General features: G+C 43.2%; 1 protein-coding gene across 1 annotated transcript in view; it reads right to left on the bottom strand.

Moving 5' to 3' along the window:
- fgf11b (fibroblast growth factor 11b) overlaps positions 1–21,304 on the bottom strand; it is a 36,449-nt gene extending 15,145 nt beyond the window's left edge. The window contains exon 1 of the mRNA XM_086160105.1: positions 20,501–21,304. Coding sequence (XP_086016231.1) covers positions 20,501–20,693 — 193 coding nt within the window. The 5' untranslated portion in view covers positions 20,694–21,304. The remainder of the gene's footprint in view (positions 1–20,500) is intronic.
- Positions 21,305–22,994: the final 1,690 nt, after the last annotated feature.

The raw sequence follows: 22,994 nt of genomic DNA, 5'->3' as shown, positions 1-22,994 counted from the left end.
TGTTATTTTAACACCGTGACGTCAACGCCGTGGACGACTTGGTCTCGAATTGTTGTTTTGGTGTATCTGTGTATCTCTGTTTCTTTATGATTTTATGACTCCACTCATGTTCGCCTGGGAAATTTGGATATTCGCAGTTGTAAGATCTTGAAAGTCTTCCATAATAATTGATATTGCTTTTTTTTAAAAGAAAGGGGGGAGGGGAGGAGTTCTAGAGTTTGGATGGGCAAAGCTGGACTGGGATAATCAGGAAGAGCAGGGCCGTTTGACCAAAAGCAAAATTGAAGCCACGGGAGATTAACCAACAGAAAGCCGGGGTCAAGTTTAAAGCAAAGGACACAGAGGTACAAAAAGTTAAAAAAAAAAAAAAAAAAGAAGGAAAAACAAGGGCTTAAAAGGATAAAAGTAATTCAAGGACATCAGAGAAGAGCAAACTAACTTTTTGATGCTGATAGTTCGTCAAACACTTGCATAAAACACGTCTGTAAGTAATTGAATTTGTAGCTGATGTTCAGTCAACACTGGAAGACCGTTACAGGAGATGAACTGAAGACTGGCAGGTTTTCAATGTCATTAGCATACAGAAGCACATTTCAATGGGATCCGTTGATATTGTTGGTCCTAAATTCAACGAGATTTTGCTTTATGACTCCCGATGTGCATGAGAGATGCAACGATTCAAGGCCAAGGAAGGAACAAATGTTAAAAATATTGAATTGCTTGATTGGTTTGGGGGAGGGGTCGATGTTTGTGTTATGCTGGGCTCTAATGGATCGAATTTGTTTTCTAGATGACGGAAACACCAATGGCGAGGCTTTGGGAATGAAAACACAAGGGATCTTGTGGCTTCTGCAACCCATCTGCCAATCAGATGGTGGGATGCATGCAAGGAGGATCTGGAGGAGCATCTAGTGGTTTGGCATATGGATGTGAAGTGAGTGAACCACACACATTCCCCTCTATGGAGAGATAGTAAGTTATTCTTTGTAGCGAGTGAAAAAACAAAGATGGTACACATGTGACAGACTAAGTCCTGGACAGGATATTCGCTGTCTGATTTTGCAACAACCTGGTAACAACTAAACTGATACGACAAGATGCTGAACGTTGGACTTTAACATCTGATTAATGTGGCTGTGAGCTGTCGGGTTGTTTATGAGCTCCCTTGCTGACATTAGCATCATGTCATGATCAGGCTTTGCAACGACCCTGCAGAACTGCGACCATAACCGTTCTGTCCAGTTCTGATGTACGCCGTGTTTGTATTTTGTCAGTGCTTTATTCTCTCTTATTTTCTTATTTTAAAGTAAATAACAAGAAGAGAAAGCATGTATAAGTCATCACTTTTGTGTGCTAAATGGCAGAAAAAGAAAAATCACAGACGTAAAAAAAAGCCTGTTAGGCATCAGTGAAATAGCTCTAGGGAAGATGATCACTATCATGAAATCATCGCTATCGAGCGCCATTAAACAGCCGTAAAGTCGTTTGTGTTGCAACAACAGAGAAGAACACAGCAACTTAGATCAAATATTCCTTTCAGATGTTCTCTGGTGAGGAGAATCAGAATATGTGTCAAATTAACCAGCATGAAAAAAACATGTAGGTTTTTAAAAACTCTCCCATCAGATCATTATGAAAATCAATCAGTGTGCAGTCACTTTGTTTTTTTTTGTTTTTTGCAAACATTATAAAATGATTGCCTTGGGAAAGTGGGGGACGCATCAGCATTTACATAAAATGTAAATTCTGCTTTTTAATTTTTTTCTTCCTCTCTAATTCAAGCATCTCACAATGAATAGAATTTTCGCATCATTCAAAAGAATACATTAAGGAAGTTTAACCGAGTCAAGTTCTTCTAAAAAAAAATAAAAATAAAAGCATGTTTTTTTGGTCTCTGTGTTTTGAAGTTTTTAAAGTAATAATTGTTACACTAAATTGAGATATTAGAGGTCATAAAATACAGCATATAAATGTACTGTATGTGTATGTTACCACCACAAGATGTATTCTTAGCTGCAGCTGGGGTCCTGACAGGCTAAAGTCAAGTGAGAGTTAGTTAAATAAAAGATATGTGGTGACGGAAGAGAGGAAGGAGATTAAATAGAGTGGCTGAATGTTTAATGACCGCGGCCCGTGCTGCCTGGTTTGCATTCATTTAAGAAATAGACAGAACGTCTGTGGCAGCTCTCCGGCGTCGTCGGTTTCGCGGATTCCGCTCTGCCGTGTAAATATCGCTCCTCTCCGGCCTCGACGTCCCGAGAGCCAGAGCGGCTTTCAGTCGCCGGGGCAAAACCAGGATGAGGAAGCACTTTATGACAGTGCTCCCGGAGAACCCGGAGTTCCCATCACAACCCGTGCACCTCCATCCCTGGGGGAGGGACCGAGGACACTGCGCAATCTCTCCTGTCTCCTCAGGATGAGCCACGGATGCGGAGTTTGAGCCGTTCGGGAAATTGTGACCCGCTCCCATTGTTTCTCTGAACGGGCTCACTGGTCTTTTACTCACTTCTGCATGAAACTCATCCCATGGTCACATAATAACATCGGTCGTGTCCAATCAGAGCCGGGGATTTGGACCTCGGTTAGCTCTGTGACACAAAGGCAGATAGAAGGGGAAAAAAAAAAGACCTTAAACCTTAAGACCTTAAAACACTTGATAGCCTTAACCTTAACTTTGACACTTTATATTTTATTGTATTTCTTATTCTCTCTCCCTCCTACTATTATCTATTATTGTTATGTTTTGCTTGAAACTCTGGCACAACGATTTCCTTCGGGATAAATAAAGTTGTTCTTATCTTATCTTATCTTAAAAAAGGGAGAGGGCGGGGAGGAGGAGGAAGTATGCAAAGACTGGATTTAAGGAAAGGTAAGTAAGTGCCAGAAAAAGGAAAGAGAAGTCAATAAAGAGGAAGAAATTGAGAGGAAAGACAGGAGAAATTTGTGAGTTTGTGAGAAAACAGGAAATAAAAGTTAAGAGACAGAGAGATGGGGAGAGTGGTACGGAGAAGGATGACCATTAATGAAGATGACAAGTGATTATTAGCTCCTCGCACTGAGACGGCAGGGCTCGTCATAGAAGCCCTGACGGACAGCGTTGTGGCCACTACTTTGTCTGAACGATTACTGTGACGTGCGTAACGTTCACGAGATCTGTCATCCGGCTCCATGATTGCATATCGGCTATCAGCCTCTTACGGTCACGTCCAGCGAGGAGATTAGCCTCTCAGGTCGCTATCATCTGCTTTGGCTAACTGGTCACAACAGTTGCCCGCCGCTAAACCCGACTTGACCGTTTGGGTTGGATTTGTGAGGTTAACACCAAATCCCAGGTTACAGGTGTGGCTGGAGACATCACAAATTTAAGAGAGGAAGAGAGAAACATGTTCTTTGTAGGGAAACAGGATTCTTTGGGATGTTTCCTGAAAGACGATGTTATGACATGTCTGGGTGTCTTAAGAGGGAAGAAACTACCTTGGATGAAGATGCTGATTCGTCTTTTTTTGAAAACATTTTTTGATTTTCAATTCATGTTAAAATTTGCGATCCATCTGAAGATTATTACTGGTCGCCCACTTGCGCTGGGATGTCTGAAATTCTAAAGCTCTCTTTTTAAATGTAGTTCAGCTCCGAAAAGAGTCTTTTGATAAAATGTAAATGAACAAAACTGTTTAATAATAACATCAACTCAGTTTCTTCAAATAGCAGAGATGCATTACCATCCCTGTGTGTATCCTGCCAACTGCTCATTTCTCTCTCTCTTTCACACACACACACACACACACACACAGTGCTGCTGTTGTTAATGTTGCAGCGTGTGTTGGCATTAAAAGTGAAAGCATCAAGGCACCGACAAACGAGTCTCTCTTTGTCACCCGAGTAACACGCCAATTTCATCAGAATATGGAATAAGCCAGAGCTCATCACACACACACACACACACACACACACACACACACACACACACACCTGCCAAGGGTGGATTTGTCTCTTGTGGGAGATTAAGATTTGCAAATACAAATAGCATCTACAAAGACCAAGTGCTGAGACCTCAGTGTGCCGGTACATTTTTTTCATTTTTTTTTTCCCTTCATACCTGCCTTTGCTCATTTTTGTCAGTGATTAACATGAAATCAATGCTTTCTATTTACAAGCAGAGCATTTCATCCGGGATACTTGAGTAGCGTGAGGTTTATGATGATATTTCACCACGAGCAAGATTCCCTTACCCATCAGGGGGTAAATTAAAAGCACACTGAACAATTCAGTTTGAGTTTGTTTGGCCCTGAGACGTTGTATTTATGGAAGCATCAAAGAGACTGTGTATATTTCTCTAATTGCGAGAATATAGTCAGGATATTATTGGATTAATTTTGGTAATTTAAGAAGAATAAACTGGCTCTTTATTTTTCCCCCAAATCCCGTGTTTTTTTTTTTTTTTTTTAAACGAAGAATGCGGACTTGAGCGTCAGTTTCACAGCGACAGAAATACTTCATTGATTCTTCAATGGTTTCCGAGTTGTAACATGGATAAGGTTTTTATCTGATGTCACTGAAGATTTGTTCTGTTCTGAGAAGAGAAGTTCAAGGACTTGGTCGCGGTCGGTGGCTGACTTCGTCATCAGAAATGTCACGTTATTATGGCTTTATTATCGTGATTTTTAAAGAAAGGGAAACCAATATTATTCTCAAATAATCAACATCAAACGAACGATAAATATATCCCCATCTATAAGAATGTAAATCGTATATTTCCTATCACGTTGCTTGCTGAAATTCACCCCTTTTTGAAGCCTCACATCCCATCTTCTGGGATGTGGAAGCTATTTGAAAACACCTCGAGTTGCAGCCCTAAAACGCGATCAAACCTGACAGATAAAAGGATTGTTTGACTTCAGAATCCTGTTTTTTTTTCATCTCTGCTCTTGTCGAACCAGAACTTTTCCCTGTTCGGCTTCCAGCTAAGCCAGGCCAGCTCGCTGCCCACTGTAGTATAAAATTTACCTCATGTTACAACTGGACCTTTCATTTTTTTCACTCCGCCTTACCTCCAACATGCCTCCTTCCATGTTCCCTGTCCGACCTGCTGTCCCTTTCGGAGCGTGTAACTTTGAATTTTTATTAACCCCGCAGCAACGTGATGACTGAGTGTAACACGCTGTGACAGCAGTCCACCTCTGGTCGGCCTGGCCAGACACGCATAGTTGTTTACATGAGCAAGGGCGGGGGGGGGGACTTTGTTTCCCGTGTCATGAGGATGTAGCTTCTGCTGCTCAGTGGGGGAGGATGACTCCAAAAGTAGTGACTCAGAGGCTACGTTCAAATTTGAAACGTGTCGTAACGCAGGTTAAAAGCCTTTTTTTGTTTTTCCAGCTGGCCAAATCACTTACGGTCAGGTGTCGTGTCACGTTACTTCCACGTAAAATTCTTCTTCTTCCGGAAAAAAAAAGGAAGAAGCGATAAACCAAAAACCTCCGGTGATTTTTCGTCAACATCTAAGTGACACAACAATGTGACACTACGGAATATGAAGCGATGATGTGAGCCGGCATCTATAGCGGAGTGATAGTGTCCACGCCGGACGCTCCGAGGCACCGAGCGTCCACGTGCTCGTGTGAGCCCTGCCACGGCTCCTCGACCCAGAGTCGTGACCAAAAACAGGGAACATTGATGCAGGACAAAATCTCCTGCGGGTTTGAGTGATGTTTTTTTTTTTTTTTTTAAGCTCCACCACTCTAACCAAGGTTGAATAACACAGTTTTGGAAAAAAAGATTGTGTTTTGCATGGAGTTTTGTGTAATTAACTTGAACAATATATTGTAAAAAGAATATCAATTTTTAGAGTCATTCTGAATATGAGTCATATACATGTGAATTATCTTGATTTTCAGAAGCTCTGTATCACATTGATATAGTTTGTCCTCTTGGTAAAAATGAGGGATTTGTTTCAAGGCTAGTCTTGCTTTACTCGTATAGTATTTTTTGTTTTGTTCCTAATTTTCCTGGCTTTTTTTTTGTAACCACTTACTCATCTCTTTCAGATTGGCTGATTGTTTACTGGACCGCTTTAATATTATTTCTTCATAATTTCTAATCTTTTGTCATTCCTTTTGATGCTTTTTTGAATCAATCCCCCGCTAATTTGAGGGCTGTGTATTTATTTTTTGTTGTATTTTTGGCTGTTTACTTTCAGATTAATATCTAATGACATTTAAAGGTAGCTTTTTGAGCGTTTACTTGGTTAACGTAGTGTCTTCTGCTGATTTTGAAAACACTCTGATTATTTTTCTCCGGTGGAAATCTTCCCCCAAATCACAGGGAAACAAAAAACCAGGGGCCAAGATTTTAAGGTTGTTATTATTTTTGGTTCTCGGAGAAGAAAAACAATCAGTCTAACACAGGATTGTTGTTCAATATTTTGACAAGTGATATTGATCCTACCCCCCTGTGCCAGATATTTGATACCAGCCTGAGAAATGCAATGATAATCTCTTTTCTGGACTCCTGAGGAGCTCTGTAATTACAGCTGAGTTTTCTTTTTCCCACAGATCCTTCAGTCACTGTTCAAAAAAAGTGCTTTTGTTATTTTATCTCAACAAACCACATGTCTTTTCATTCCCGTCCCAGCACAAATCAAATCCAACCCTTTTTCCGGCATATCATTTTTTTTTGTAGATTTTCCTCCTCGTACCCTTAACAGAATGCATTCTTTAAAACAGAAACAAAAAACAACAGATCCTCTAAGATTAAGATTTTAGCCGGGGGTTTAGCATCTAAGATCTCGGGGGTCGAAGGGCGGCTCGTACAGATTATCAAACTGTTAGGGATTTGGGGCTGAATAAGTAGAAGAAGAGTCGAGCCGAAGTTGAACACTGTGTTCCCTTCTCGTTGCCCCTAAAAATACCTAACCACCCTATGCTCTCAATTTGTTTGGATTAAATGGGCTGCAATATATTTAAACTTTTTAGAGTTTAAAATGTACAAATTACTTAGGATTTATTACACGTTGAAATACACCCATGTTTTACCCAAGAACTGGCATTCAAAGGGAAGCTTTTTTTGTAAGCTAGCAGAAAGATTAGCGCAGCAGGACAACAAGTCCTTTGTGCTCGGTTGAAAGGTGAAATAAATAAGCGGCCGTAAAGAAAACAGAAACTCCAGGCTGAGAAAGGCATCGGAATAAAGAGGCACTTAAGTTTAATCAAAGCCTTTCAAACGAGTTTAAACACTTTGCTGAACAAACACTGCCGGTGTTTGATCTGCTTTTTCTCCTCTTTGATGTAATGAAACCAGCAGTTAATGAACTCGGAGACAAACTTGCGCTTTTACATAATTATCTTCTCGGCCACATCGTTAAGGCTTTCTGACGCCGAACGCTGCTGTAGCAAGGGACACGCCCATCTTTCCAATATAAAAGCCTCTTTTTTTCTGCTTCTCTTTACTTAAGAATTTACTTCAGAATTTTATTTCCGGTTAAGCATTTCCCTAAACCAGCGCTGCTGGGGATGCACATGCTTTGACCAATCTGAGTGTCGGACGAAGCGTGTTATTACCATATTTTTCACACTACAAGGCACCCTTAAAGTCCTTACATTTTCTCAAAAATTAACCGTGCGCCTCTAAATCCGGCGCACCTAATGTATGAATTCTTGTTGTGCTTACTCACCTCCAACTAATTTTATGTGATATACTGTGCTCAAAAATCTGTTGAAATGTTTTAGTGCGACTTTGTTAAGTGATGATAATCATAGTGCTGGAATACAACATGTTTCCAACCACCCATAAACTTCGTAGTACGTAGTACGTAGTACGCTTACTTCCGCCACTCATGGAGCAACCAATCAGTGCCATCAAAGGTGCAACACTGTGCAGAGAATTGGAAAAAATGTAAGAGAACAATATGCTGCCATCCAATGTCAACAGAAGTCCAGCAACCAAAGACTGCAACCGAGTTTTTCCTCATCTCGTAAAGTACATTAATTATACATGTTTTTCCAGTAAGCTCAGGCGGAAGCACCTGCCATCTCGTGTTAATAAAGAAAATGTGGCGTTCCTCCAGGTGTTCCCATTCCCTGGTAGCTGCCGCCCAGTCCTCGTTTCCAACCCGACTCGAAAACGAGTTGTAATTCAGCGTCTGTTGAAAAGTGGGGATGAACCGGAGGCAGACAGGTGACCTGAAATTTGAGCACAGCGGATATGACCGCGTGCCGGGCCATAGCAACCCGCTAATCTGGAACGGATCGATAGTGGGACGTCCGCAGATAAGCGTGCCTCCCTGCCCTTCAATGAAAAGGAACAGCAGGGGCGCTGTCATCTGTCAGGGTCGTGCCGGCCCCCTCAGAACCTCCTCCGAGCGGGTGTTCGGAAGTGTGTTTCCCATGGCGAGGAGCAGTGCGACCGGCGTTGGTCACTGGTGCGGTGGGTGTGGGCTTGAGTGACAGGAGACGTTTACCGATCCAGGTCAGTGGAGCAATGGGTCAGGGAGGTCCTGCTCGTCCGTTTGCAGGTGTCGCCTGAGCGACAGGCAACGTGTCCGCTCATTCGGGGTGCGGGCTGCTTCCTGACAAATGTGAATTTACTAATGACCATTGGGCTTCTTAGCGAGCGCTAGCGAGAATGTCTTTTACTGCATTTATTTAAGCTTGAATTTAAGCAAACCTATTTAAGGAAGTTTACCCTTTTAATTTTCGACAGTGTAAAAGCGATGTAGCGCCTCTGAAGACCCCTCTGTTGTGTTTTGCAATCCGCTTATGTTTTTTTCTGCGCTTTTATCGCACTTTCCCATCTTGACTCAGAGTTGAATTTCTGTTTTTCTGATGTCACTTTACAGCCATTCAATAAGTGGATATTTTAATAGATATACGTTTTTTTTTTTTTTTCCTGCAAGTGCACTTTGGCATGCTGCTCTTGAGCAGGTGTCCCAACAAACAAAACTGGAAAGAGAACCTTAATGAAGTTGTTTTTCCTTCGCGTCGAACTTAGAATTGTGTTGTCATTCTTTGGTAAAACGATCTCGCTATCATTGGATGCATTGCCTCTTTGAACAGCATTTGCCGTGAATCCCAGCAGTAACCCCTGCGTGGTCCACACATCAGCGAGGGGGTGGGGGGTGGATGGTGGATGCCCCTCATCAATTTACATTCACCGCCGATAATCGCTCTGAAAATCACCGGAGAGCGACCGCAGCCCAGTCCTAATAGCGCAACCATTCACACAGCAATTATACGCGTCTGCGTAAATGAGTTCAATGCACATAAGAACCCGAGGCAATCACTTCACGCATCACTGCAGCCATCAAGGACACTTTAAACCCCACCCCCCGCCCCCACCCCAGCGTAATTGCTCTGAAAAATAAGCAGTGGTTGAGGTTTATCGCTAATCAGCACGTAGCGCGTCGAGCCGTGCTGGTTATCATTACACTAATGTATTTATCGGGCTTGACTCGAGCCCGGTATGCTGCCGGCCGATATCCCTCTCGCCATCCCTTCCCGATAAGGGCGGAGGTAATTACCGGAGGCCTGCGGCAGCCAAGGACGTTCCCCCTGCTCCGACCGCAGGCTGACAACGGGGGTTTTCCTCGGCTGAAATATTCAGGACTCCCCGACTCTCCCCTCCCTGCACATCACGCCCTTTGCGCCGCCGTCTTTGCTCTCCAAGAGCATTTAGATTACGGCGCTATCGACACCCCGTGAGACGTGTCAGATGCACAAAACGTAACAGGAAAGGGGAGAAATTTTTCCAAGACTCTTGACATCACTGGTGTTGTTCATTTCTTTAACACTGACATTAGGATAATAGGAAACGCTTTATATTTCTGCCTCCGACATCCACGCACTGGCAATGAGGTTCTACTTGCAAATTTAGAAAATGCCTGTTCACATCGTCGTTGTAAATAACCAAGAATCAAAGTTTATTGCAAGTGTTTTATAGCGTGAGATGCGGCTAATTTGCCCTAGCATAAATTATATCCACACAAACTAATGTATTCTGTGGTAACTCATGTTTAGCAATCACTTCATTGCACTGTGTGCACTAATAGTACTCACACTTAATTGTATATTCATCATACTATTATCTCCAACTAACTCTGCTGTATGGTAGATGTCACAGCTAAAGTAAGAACAGCGTTTATTGCGATAATAAAGTTGTTTATGATGGACTTTTTATTAAACTGAGGGATTATCTGCGACCCCGATCGAGACTGCCTTTTCTTTCTTCAGCCATGTACGTGTCATTAATTGGTTTTGTAATCGTATTTATAGATGTTATAATGCCAAAGAACCGTGGTTGCTCCACCGTTTTATCCCAGAATTGTCATCATATAAACTCCTAAGTTACAGCGATTTCATGAACCTTTGTTTACTGTAATTCCACTTTCCCTCCCTATGTAAGCTTTGCACATGCGTTTGCACATGCGTGTACGTTTGCGGCACACATGTATGCATCAGAGACTTGTGTCGCTCTCTTGTGTAGCCCTTTATTCTGCTTCTAATAAAAGGAGAACATGGTTCCTCCTTTTTTCCCTTTTCTAAACTGGGCCATGAGCTCTACTGTGCTGCTCGTAATTATCAACCTTGTGGGAAGATACTGGGTGGGTGGGTGGGTGGAGTGCAGGGGAAAGAATAAATTCAAGAAAGCCTGTTACTGACATGGAGGAGAAGCTGGAGGAGGCACAGGGTTTGTCCAAAAAGCAGAGGAGAAGGAAAGGAAGGGCAGGAACAGGGGGATGATGATGTCGGCAACACAAAGGAATTCATGGAGAAGAGATGGGAGAAGACAGGTGGAAAAAGGATGGTGCAGAGGTGAAAGGAAAAGGGAGGGAGGAGAAAGGGGGACGAGGTTAAAGGAGGGCCTGTTAAAGAACACCGAGCGCCGATTCACCTCGCGGACGACCTCGTCATTTAACGTTCAAGGCTTCATAAATCACCCTCGCAGAAGGGAGGCAGTTATTAGCGGTACCGTCGACAACTTGTCAAACACGAGCCAGAGCTAACAGGATGGTCAGTGGTAACATACGAGCTCCAGATTACAATGTCACGTGTCAGGGATGGGAGAGCCGCGGGCCGGAGACCCGGCACCAAGTCCAGCCAGTTCTTAGTTTACAATATCCTCCGCCTGCCCCGTTTTGTGGTTATGTTGCAATTTCTCATACATTTATTTAAAAAAGCGTTGTTCCGTCACTGTGACGTACAACGTTTGTGACGCTAAAACAAATTTTGTGCTTGAAATAGCCGGAGTGGACGAATATGTTTGAGCTGCTTGAGCCGACGACTTCTGGGTTTGAACCCATTTCCCAAGATTTCAATGCGGCATCCGGGTCCTGGTGGAAACTCTTCGTCCCTCGAAAGGTTGCTAAATCCCGGTGAAGCCGTGGAGCGCAGTGGCAACACTCCTGATGCAGCCCCGTTCCAGCCCCCAACAGAGCCTCCAGCAAGGTCAAAAAAACAGAGTAATGTATGCAAAACAAATGTTCCTGCATGGCCCCTCAGGGAGCCTTGACCCGTCAGGTCCTCTGATGATCATAACGGCCAACAGCACGCTGAGCTGAACCAAGCTATCTCGTTCCACAAAGTGTCAACTGGACTGATGGATCGTGCCGACGTCCAAATCCTCCTCCCGTTGAGGTGTTTCCTCACACAGAAATCTGAAAAAAAAAAACCAAAACAACCCAAGCCGACGGTAGAAGCGCTTAAGAGCAGCGTTGGCACAGGACGGTAGATTTGAGCCAAACGCCGTCTGTGATTATATGAGTCTGACACACTTTTAGTGTCTGTATGCGAAAAGCCTCCTTGAATAGAAACATGCAGATGGGATTGAAGCATGTGGAAGTGAAACAGATTTACTACCCGAGTCCCTTTCAACACACACTGGAAAAATGCTGCCTCTGATTGGTAGCTGCATTACAGTACATTTTTCCCTTTTCTTTTGTTTATAATTTTTTGTACTTCCTGTTTTATGCTAAGACTTCAGACTATTCAAAAATTGGCTTCCCCCCCCAAATAATCTCATTGATTTTTATTTATTTATTTATTTTTACATTTAGTCATGTAATTCATATTTGGTTGTAATTTAGAAACAAAGATGATCATGTTTGTTTTTTTATTTTTTAGATTAAATCAACTCAAAAACATGACAAATCAAAACAAATCTTCATATCAAATTGTCTGATGCTGAATCTGCTATCACACAGTGGTGAAAACTATCCCAGTAATGGCTGAATGTTTCCCCCTTGGCTTTTTTTCTTCTCTCCCGTTACGGATACAGGTATCGCAGAACATATAAAGATAGAACTCTATTAAAGAAGTCTTTCGCTCCCCTTGTCCTCCTCCTCATCACCTCCATAGGTGTCTCCATCCTCAGTGCCTCTTCCTTGTTAGGGGTAAATTCAATCTGTCCCTGTCAGGTTTAATCAAAACACCCACAAATTCAATTTAGCTGGCTATGTGAAGGTGGCAGCATCTGTTGTGTGTGTGTGTGTGTGTGTGTGGGGGGGGGGGGGGTTGTCGTAGAGCGAATAAGACTGGAAACCGAACGGGTGTGTTTTGTTATTATTTTTTTTTTTGTACAAACATCCCTTCAGACACCTTAGACCGAAGACGACCTCAGGCCACTGTCAGCAGCCTCTGCACCGCCGAGTAGAAAGGCTCTATTTTGGTCCAAACGGGGAGTGCCAGTGGTGTTTCCAGTTTCAGCTCGCTGCAGCAAGAATACTTCTTCCTCTCCTACCCCGTCGCCAAATTAGCAACCTGCGCCTGTTTGCGTTCCGGTGGGCGTGTTTGTCCGTTTTCTCTTGGAACGGGTGTATGGATTAACGAGGAGGGAAGCGTGAATTTGGAGCCGAGGGAAATCCCGATGCATCATGGGAAACGATTAAGGTATTATGTGGTGAAAGATAAAAAAAATTGTTAGAAAAAAAAGAGTGACAGCGCCTCAAAAAGGGGCACAACAGCTGACCTTTGGATGGGTTTAGCGCTGTCTTGCCCTAAAATCCACCCGCGAATTAATGAAGGGCTGCGTCGGATGGTTCGTAAGCAGGAAGTGATCTGGACACCATTCGACTCGATGAAAATCCCCCCTGAGCTTTGACACCGAGCTTTAGATGATCAAAATCCAGCTCCGAGACAAAGCGAAGAAGATCCTGACTTCTTTGCCGAATGAGCTCCCGCTATCCAGAGATGATTAACAGGAAAAAAAAAGGGATGAGACTTCACTCGTGAAAAGAGCTTGATAAATAAGACATCCTTTAATCTCTTTGGATTTTATTATAATTTACCAACTCAAAGATTAGAGCAACTGTTGCCTCCCTTCGGCTTTATCGGATTCTTGGTCAAAATTGAAGGGATCAACTACTTCACCAACTTCAGCTGCATCCTTATTTGACACCAGTTGGGTCCAGATATTTTAGATCCTTTTGCTTAAGCTGCTGTTGTGATGCTAGCCAAGCAGGAACCAAACTATGCCGGTCTTGTTTTTTGGTCCGGTGAAGTAACAATACGAAATACCGTGAACTGGAACTGTCAGCCCTCCTCTCCAGAACATCTAAGTCCCTCAGATGGACTCGTTCTCGATCCTACCCATCCTGGTCACTCCAAAATATACTCCTCAATCTCTGGATTGTTGGCCCTAAGTACTTGAGGTGCGGAATACAGCGCAACGTTTGAAAATATCGCACCGCGGTTTCTGGCCGATTAATGATTCGCCGATGTTGTCCACTGACCTCCCAAACCGAAACGAAACCCCCACTTTTCACCGACTCCGGCTCCGCTAAAATTAAAGATATCCTCTTGCCATAAACAAGAGAGAAACGTTGTGAAAGAAGATATTTTCCCCAGTGACAGTTAATATCCAGCTCTGCGGTGTTCCGTCTCATCATCCTCTCCGCACGCTGCCGCCATGGTGGCTGATTCACAGCTCTTTTCTCCTCCACCCACCATCGCTTTAATCTCCCCAGTTATCGCTCACTACTTTTACTCCCCGTGTGTTTGATTACCTTATCTCCTTCCGGCCCTCCCGATATTCACCTCCGCCCTGCAGCCGCACACTCACAGCAGATAATGCAAATGAAGACGTGTCACGTGTCCGTCAAGACAACACATCTGGAGTAAATTTGGAAATTTCGAGTGATTTCGCAAATTCTCCGCAAATAAATTGAAAGAAAAATTAGAGACTTTTTTTAAATCTTGCAGAAAATGAGACTAAGGAAATGCCAACAGTTGAAATGAAATTAGGCCCCTGCGCTATCTGTTACTTGGCAAGTAAATACATGGGAATAAGCGAGAAATTTGCTAATTGAAGATCAAGTTACAAAGATTAGCATGAATTCACAGATAAAATTGGCCCCCAAAATACAAAACCTCTGCCACGGCCAGGAGTTAATGGTTTAAGGCAGTCCTCATCCTAAAGAATTTCCACTGATACATCTGCCAAGAAATATCAGTACCAAGAGATGGAACCACTTCTTATTCTTCTTCTTGGGCTTGCGGCTTTTTTGGCTTTTGGTCATTGCCACTGTTTCTAGATCACACGGCATGGCTGGTCTCACCACTGTCTTGTCCACCTTTCCTTTCATTCTGGCTGATAGTCTTCTATATCATAGTACCCCTGACACTTTAACCACCCATTCTAACCTGCTTGAACCTGTTTCTTTACCTCTTTTCCACACTCCGTTTTTCTGGACTGTTGGCCCTAAATACTTGAAATCCTCCAACTTCTCGATCTCCACTCTCTGTCGCCTCACCGTTCCACCCAAGTTCCTCTTATTCAAACACATATATTCTGTCTTGCTGCAACTAACCTTCATTCTTCTCCTTCCAGAGCATACCTCCACCTCGCTAGATTTTCCTCAACCTGTTCTCACTATAGATCACAATGTCATCTGCAAACATCAGGGTCCATGAAGATTCCTGTCTAACCTCATCTGTCAGCCTGTCCATCAACACTACAAACAAGGAGGGGCTCAGAGCTGATCCCTGATGGAGTCCCACCTCCACCTTGAACTTCTCTGTTACCCACCAAGAAATGTTACCACAACTAGCAAAAAAAAGGTCAAACTCATGAGGAAAATTTGCTCAAAAACTGGGATGAAATTCTCATCCGAGTGACAGATGCGAAGCTGCTTTGCTCCCGGATCCCACTCTCCAGGGCTGTAGTATCTCCGCTCTCCCTCTGAGCTCGTCCTGGCTCTCCCTCTGTGACCCCTGTCACACTCAGTAAAGTTCTGATGAGAAGCCACCTAACACTGCGCCGTCTGATCAGGTGTTGTCGAGTAAGCAGGTTTGTGGGCCCTGATTTCTTGGGGGTCAGCTTAATGCTATCCTCTGCTGGATCTCTCTCTCTGTAATCCGGTCCGCCGCTCGCGGGCCCTTGTTCCACGGCGCTCCGGCTGCCAACCGGCTCCTCCGGCCGCTTACTCTCGCCGACGTACACCGGCCATCCTGCTCCGGGCCCGTCACTGTATTGGCGAGGGTTGCTTTTCCAATGACTCAGCAGACTGTATCACTATTTATACGTCGTATTTATTACATGGAAATAACTTTTCCAAAGCCTTGAAATACACGGGTAAACACATTTTGGTCAAAAAGTTCTTGCAAAAGTTCACCTTGTCATGGCAAGAATCTTTTCATGTCTTAGTTTCGGTTTTGGACACTTTTTGAGCAAGTTTTCAGTGGACGATTCCACATTTATCAAAGCTGAATTTTGTATATTTTGAAAGTGAAAATCGCTAATTATCATGACACTTGAACTGGAATTTTTGGCACTTACTCCAGGTGTTGGATGCACTTGCCAATTTTAAGGCACTGTTTGCTCTGTTATTTGATTATTTAGCCAGGTAAGTTGGCTGAGAGCAGTTCCTTGACATGCCGAAATTGCCTTTCTCTTTTCCCTGTTCTTACAGGTTACTGCTTCCCCTGTTTTTTTTTTTTTTTTTGCTCTTATTGGCGTGTCACAGACAGCCGCTTATTTATGCTGCAAAAGTTAAGATGTGACTATGAATAGGAACAACCCAGCAGGGATTTATGTCCAGCAATAATAAATGTTTTCATTTCGACCTGTTGTTGCTAGAAAATAACCAAACTGTATGACGTGAAGATGTTTGTTTCTTCATTGCTTTTCGAAACACAATAATGCATAGAGCAAGGGTTGATGTTAGCAGCCTCGTCCAGAGCCCGATTTCCACCGGCATCCTGTCTCGGCAGCAGGGTCTGTGATTCTCTGTCGCCTCGGCGGTGTATTTTTTATGGCAGCTAGTAAATATAGCTTATGTGATGTTAAAATGACAGCTGGGGAAAACTCTGCCTCTCAAAAAGCAGTGACGGGCTACAGAATTAGATATTATAAAAGAGCACAGCGGTGTGTATTAAGTGACAAAAAGTATAAAAATATAAAGTTGCATGAACATGGAAGTGTAATGTAATCTCTGAGCCTCTTTAAGACACTTGGAACATAAAACATTCGACACGAGCTAAAAAAAATACAACTCACCTCAAACAGCGTAGCTCTATTAGTTGTCACCGGAGCCCAGATGCTTGCTAGGCTACCCTCACATATTAAAGCAGGTGTCAGTATTTACAACTTCAAGGGGATGAAGTGGAATTAACCTTCTTCCTCATGAAAAGAGGAAAAAATGGCAGGAATGCTTCTACTGGAGCAGATAAGCCCAACATCTCCTGGTGTGTTGGTGCCTTCACCTGCCCGTCAGTCACTGTCTGCGCGTGTTAGCTTAGCCTTCTTAGAAAACCCAACTCTTTATCGCATTTAGTGAAAAGTGGCTGGTATGAAGCAGGACAAAAGTTTCCTCAATTTGTTTTTTTTTTTTTTTTTCAATGTAGGTGAGTTATAGCTTTAAATTGTGAATAAATGTGATAAATTAGCCGCAAAAATGTGGTGAACCGCCGCTCTGGGCCAGTACCCCGCTGGCTAGCGCTGGAACTGCGCTTTCCCACATCCCCCTGCCAGAGCTGGAGCGGAAAACTCCAAATCTGTTCGGTGGCTCAGATGAAGTAAAGGAGGTTTAAAACTTTAAATGTCTCTCGACGTGACCTGACTGACTGAAGATGGCTAGTTCACGGCGCTAGAGATGCATGATACTTAATACGCGTTTTTTTTTTCAATTTTTTTGTGGTAAGTCATACTGAGCGCTCATGTACACGCCCTCCTCCCCTGCTAATCTTTGTTCAGGAAATCCCCCCAAATACATCTTGCGTATGTGTTACATGTTTTCGTTAAATCCTTGGAACTTCCAATTTCCTTCCCTTCTTCCCACCAGGCTCAATATCATGAGGTCAATGAAATGGTTTGCGGTGATAACGTTAGCATTACGGCGAGCAGCTAGCAGAGCTTTGCCGTTAATCTGATGACACTAATACACCTTTTCCCGGGAAGTAAAGCTGTAATATTACGGCTTGTTATTAGTGTTATGTCATGATTGCTATGTCCGCATTTATTGCGATCCAACCACCCAATTTTCAGAGATTCGAGTGTCTGTGCTATTTATTGATCTACTTTCCTACCTTTTTCATTATTTAGAATCACTGCACTGCTGCCGAGATAAGCAAGAAAATATTTGAATATAAATTTGCGTTATATATATATAACGCAAATTTTCTTCTCTGTTGGGCACATTTTGATCCATGCCATTTTTTATTTTAAGATGGCTGACATGATAGAGCTGTTCTATCACACAGTTTATGTTTTTCTCAATAAGACAATGATTTAGAGATAAAGTCTGACATTCCCAAGTAGTGTTCCAATCTGCAGCTAGACATTATGAGCCAATAAAAATGAGCAAGCAATGATTGATAAATTCATATTTTCTTGAAAAAATGATATAACCATTTCCTAATTTTATTGAAATTTACGCCCCCCCCCCCCCCCCAAATCATATAATTAAATTTTTAAAATGCAAAAATGTCTTCTGCTTATAGAGGGGAAAAACTCTTGTTTGTGCAGACCTTAGTGGGTTTGGTTTGTTCTTTAGCCGATATTTGAACACAGAGACCGATTTCCGCAAATCTCAACAAAAACAGCAGTTTTTCGATATTCAGTCCACGAGTTCTTTTAAGGACCGGATGGACCTGGGAGGTTTGTGGTGCAGAATGAACCCCGCACCCCCCTCAGCTCATGCAGCCTTCAGCTCTGGAGGGCTAACAAACACTCCTAACTTTACCGCTTCTTCTCCAATCACCCATGAAATTATGCCCCCCCCCCCCCTTTCCTCCGCCCCCATTTTATTTATTTATTTTATTGATATAGGATGTTTATTCAGCAACATTTCTGTAATATGCATAATTTAAGCTAAGCACACTAGACTTACTAATTGTGTATAAATAGGGCCAAACATTTCTCAGTCAGGAATTAAATAATTCAACAGCGTACCTGTCACGCCAAATTATGTTATTAATTCATAAAGCTGGTATTCAAGCTGATAAAGCAATACATAAACTTAGTGAAGGATAAACACGGACATAAAAGACAAGTTAACACAAAGTGAATAAGCCTGTTAAAAAGTATTTAAAAAAAAATGCATTAGGTTGAATAGTCGTAAGCAATCAATATCTCATTAGTGCCCTGCAATACCTCATGATGTTCTTTAATAACATTTATTGCCGCTTAATAAAGTTCATCAGCGTCTCCTATGTTATTAACATTGCCATATTAAATGCTTACCGACACGAATTAAATGTGACACTTCATTAATATGAAGTGTTACCAGATATAGTGCTTGTGATGGGAAATGTTAGATGAAATCCCACGCTTTAACACATCCGACCACAGCACTGTCACATTTGATGTTCTCCAACACCCCTCCTCCCCCTTCATGTTTTGTTCATGGGTGTTTGTTTTAACTGCTATGTAAATGTCAACGAGAGAATGCCAGACAGGAAACTCCCAAATCACACAAACCGCCACCGTGGAAAAAAAATATCGCACCTACAGGCACCTGTTTCCATGCTCACGTGACAATGGAGGGAACACGTTTGGTGAAACACGACGTTCGCGTCCCTGCCGTCAGACGCCGCAAAAGCGCATGTTTTGAAATCGCTGGTGAAGATTTTAAGGGGGTACACAATTTCATGTTGCAGATTTTAGAGCAGCAGCAGCAGCTGCCGGCGTTCAGGGATTTTTACCATATATCTTTCTCCTTGTATACTGACAAATTCATCCGGAGTTGACTTGGTGAGGAGGTTTGTCGTGAATCCTCTGCTAAGGGTGGTACATTATTTGCTAGGCCATTTCTTAATCAATGGACTTCCTGAGACCCAGGTTTTTTTTTAATGAATGATCTATTTTTTGGTTTTACGAGATCTCCTTGCTATCTGTGGCGTAAATACGAATACATGCGAGTGTCTTCTTTAAACAATAAGTACTTCTCGCAGTATGAAGTCCTTAAAGAGGTTTGTTTTATCGTATCTTAGTTGAATTGACTGAACTTTGTAGTATGACGAGGTCCGGTAGACGGAACATTATTAAGTCCACTGACATGTTAATACATTTTTTAAGATTGCCAGTTTTGTTGGCAGAGTTAATGTATCATACTCCAAAATGTTGTTAAACATACAGAACCATAAAAGCATAAATGTAGTCCTAGAATCTGCAGGAGTTTTTACAATGATTGCTGCCATTTACTTTCCTGCCACTAGCGGATGCTAAAAGTCTCTATGCAAAAACGGATTAAAGTTAGTCAGAACACACAAAAAGTACAAAGTGCAGAGAACTCAACAAGAAAAGTCCTCATATGAGGACTCGGGGTTCACAGCAGGAAAGTGTATTTCCAACCTAGTAACAGCTTACAATGGAATATGAATATGCGCGAGGTAATCATAATTAATATTACTGTAAATACGTGTCACAAAATGTATTTCCGACTCTAGATATGAATATTGCAAGCCAATCGTCTCTTGGAAGAAGCGTGTTGATTTTATTTCCAATATGTGAATTCCGACAAAGACAAGTAGGCGTTCTAGCAGAACTCCTCCGTCTGTTATGTTACAGCCCACCAGCTTTGGCGCCATGTTAGCAGGGTTTGAGCAAAACAGGAAAAACACTGGTGGACCTCTATGTTTGTTAATAAGAATAAAAAAAAAAAATAGATGACTTCTGCCTGTCTCTAGCTGAAGTGACAATCAGAGTTCATTATGTTTTATTTGTCCATTTCAAAGAGTATGAGTTACGTGGAATGATCCCGACGTCTTTTTTCAAGAGGTCACCATTTTACGCATCCGAGTGTTGACAACCACTGTGCAACACCTGTAGTACAGGTTCGTATCCACTTTTGGACTCCCTCCCTGTTTCCAGTTACCCCAACAAAACAAGCCCAGTTAAGACAACCTGACCGAGGCAACCGTCGGAGGTTCCGATACGATTTTTTTACGACTTACTCCGAACAAGATGTTGTGCGGTTGCAAAGCGATAGTGCCTTTTGTAATGCCTTTGTTTAGTTTGCGGCCCGGTCTATCATCACGCGCACAGAAAAGGAGAGAAAGCAGTTGCGTGGACTCACCCGGTCTCTTGTCGTTTCGACCTTTTCGACCTCCGCACAGCCGCACTTTGGAGATCAGGACCAGGATCTGCTTCTGGCAGAGGGACTTGTTGCTCTTCGGACAAGGCTTCCGCTTGTTGGCTACCGGTCGGTTGGTTTGGTCGTCCTTGACCGCCCGTTTCTGTCTAATGAGAGAGCTGGCGAGAGCTGCCATCTTCCCACCCCCCTCTCAACTTTTTGGGAGGGGGGTGTCTTCCTTCCTGTTACAACCCCCTCCCCTCCTTTTCTTTTTTTTCAAGCTGGTTAGGCTTCTGCTTGGCTCGGAAAACTAGAGTAGGACGGAAGGGTTGAGAGAAGCCCCCTCGGGGGAGACGGAACGTCTAAGTGGGTTAACCGGGAAGAGTTTAGTTTGAGGGTTCCCTTGGAGATGTTTGACGGGGAGTGATGGGAGTTCACCTGCAGTCCATCGTACAGTCACACACTCACACACACACACACACACACATGCACACAAACACACACACCCACACACACACACTCACAAGCACACACAAACGCACACGCTGAGAAAAAAAAACAAAACAACCCAAAACAAAAAAATGTGACACTAAACCCAACGCGCAAAAAGTCACATTTTGGATGCTTTAGAAATACAGGCGAGGTTAAAATGTCTGGAATATAGAAAAGGCGACCCCAGGAGACATTATTATCTACCGTTCTTCCCCATTTATCTTGAAAAAAAAAAGACAAAAAAAAAATCTATATCAAAACGTCCCGTGAGTTCAAAATGCTATAATTTGCAAAAAAAAAAAAAAAACACTTAATCTACTCCAGATGAGTGTAAGAGCTCAGATGAGGTCACGTATAAAAAGACTTTTACAGAAAGAATTCATTATCCTGGAGGTTAGAAAGCTCCTGAAAGCGCAGGGGGGAACGGGACCGCTGGCCGCAGCTGGTGTAGTCCACGGAGGTCCAACTTTGCCTCCCATCCGAACGCGGCGGCGCAGGATAACGAGCTGAGAGTGCGAGTGATAATCCAGCCGGTTTAAATCCAGAGGTAGAACGGCAGGGGGGACATCGCCGCCGCCGCCGCCGCTGCTTCTGCTGCTGCTTCCGCTGCTGCTGTTGGCAGGACTGAAGCCAGGAAGCGAGTGGAGACATGGACGGGTAGAGATTCCTCCCCTGCCTCCGACGGCATGGCTCTCCCTCTTCTTTTTTTTTTTTTTTTTTTTTTCCCACAGTCCTCGTTCAACCTCCCCCCTTCATCCTCATCCTTCCCCCTCCTCCCTCATCCTCACTCTCCTCTTTCCCTTTCTCCTCCTCCCATCCAAAGTCAGCGAACGGCTGGGAGAGCGGGTGCGTGAATTCCAGCAGCCACCATCAGTAGAGGTGACATTCATGAGAGACGGTAGCAAAAAAAAAAAAAAAAAAAAAAGAGAGTGTGGGGGGTGAGGAAGGGAGGGTATGTGTGAAAATGACTGATATATACTGAGTTGGACAATTTGCAAATATCTCAGCTCACAAAGGCTACACTTTTCTTTTTCTTTTTATATAGTGTGGTTCCCCTTTAAAAAAAAGCATTGTCAGAAAGAGAGAGAGATGTCAGACTGATGGAGAGGGAGAAAGAGAGAATGCTTAAGGTGCAGAATGTGACAGTTGTGTCTCTTGTCCATGTGCTACCACCCTTGCGCACACACACAGCACATTTCTGTAGCAGTCTTCCCCACTTTAATTGTCTCCAGCCCTCCCTCTTTCGCCGCCGCCGCCGCCTTCCGCTCGTCCTCCTCAAACGCGCGTCAACCCTTTGCAGAAGGGCATAAATGAAAATCACAATAGCGATAAAATAGGATGGCTGTTCTTGACTGCTGGCTTACGCTAACCCTGACGGAAACACGAGTTTGGACGGATCCAGTCAGACAGACGGCCCCGCTGAAACACGCACGCCAACGCTGTGCGATCATGTACCATGCCCTCTTTCCGTTTAGAGACTACATACACGGCGGCAGGTGAGACTTTGCCCCCCATAATTTGATGTATGGAAGTTCATCGCCCCGACATTTGAGTTATGAATTCAATTTTTGCCGAAAACAGTGGACGCGCTTCGGCATTGGATGCAAACGCTTAAAACAAAGCTTATTCATCTTCCTTCCTCCCCCCGAATGAAGGCTAATACTATGCTGAGAGCAATATTATGAAAAATGTTCTCCACAAAGGAATCCCTGTAATGATATTAAGGCAGGTTGGTTTTTTGTTTTCAGGGGGATTTTTAATGCTTTTTTTTTTTTCTGCAGAAGAAAAAAAAATCCCCAGCTTTTATTCCTAAACACATCCTTATTGCATCTCCAACAACCTGGTAGCAGATGTTTAACTGAATATATATATAAAAAAAAAAAAGATATTTTCTGGTCCCTCAAATTCCAATAAAGCGAGCAAACTGAGGGGCCAATCAATCAAACTCTATTTCGTCCTGGCGCCTGGTCGAGATTGCAGGGGGGGAAACCAGCAGCAGAAGCAA

Source organism: Fistularia commersonii, chromosome 15 (genome assembly GCF_037954325.1).
Source record: "Fistularia commersonii isolate RoL2024-O1a breed Wild chromosome 15, RoL_Fcom_v1.0, whole genome shotgun sequence".
NCBI classification, from domain to species: domain Eukaryota; kingdom Metazoa; phylum Chordata; class Actinopteri; order Syngnathiformes; family Fistulariidae; genus Fistularia; species Fistularia commersonii.
This window is presented reverse-complemented; position numbering and strand designations above follow the sequence as displayed.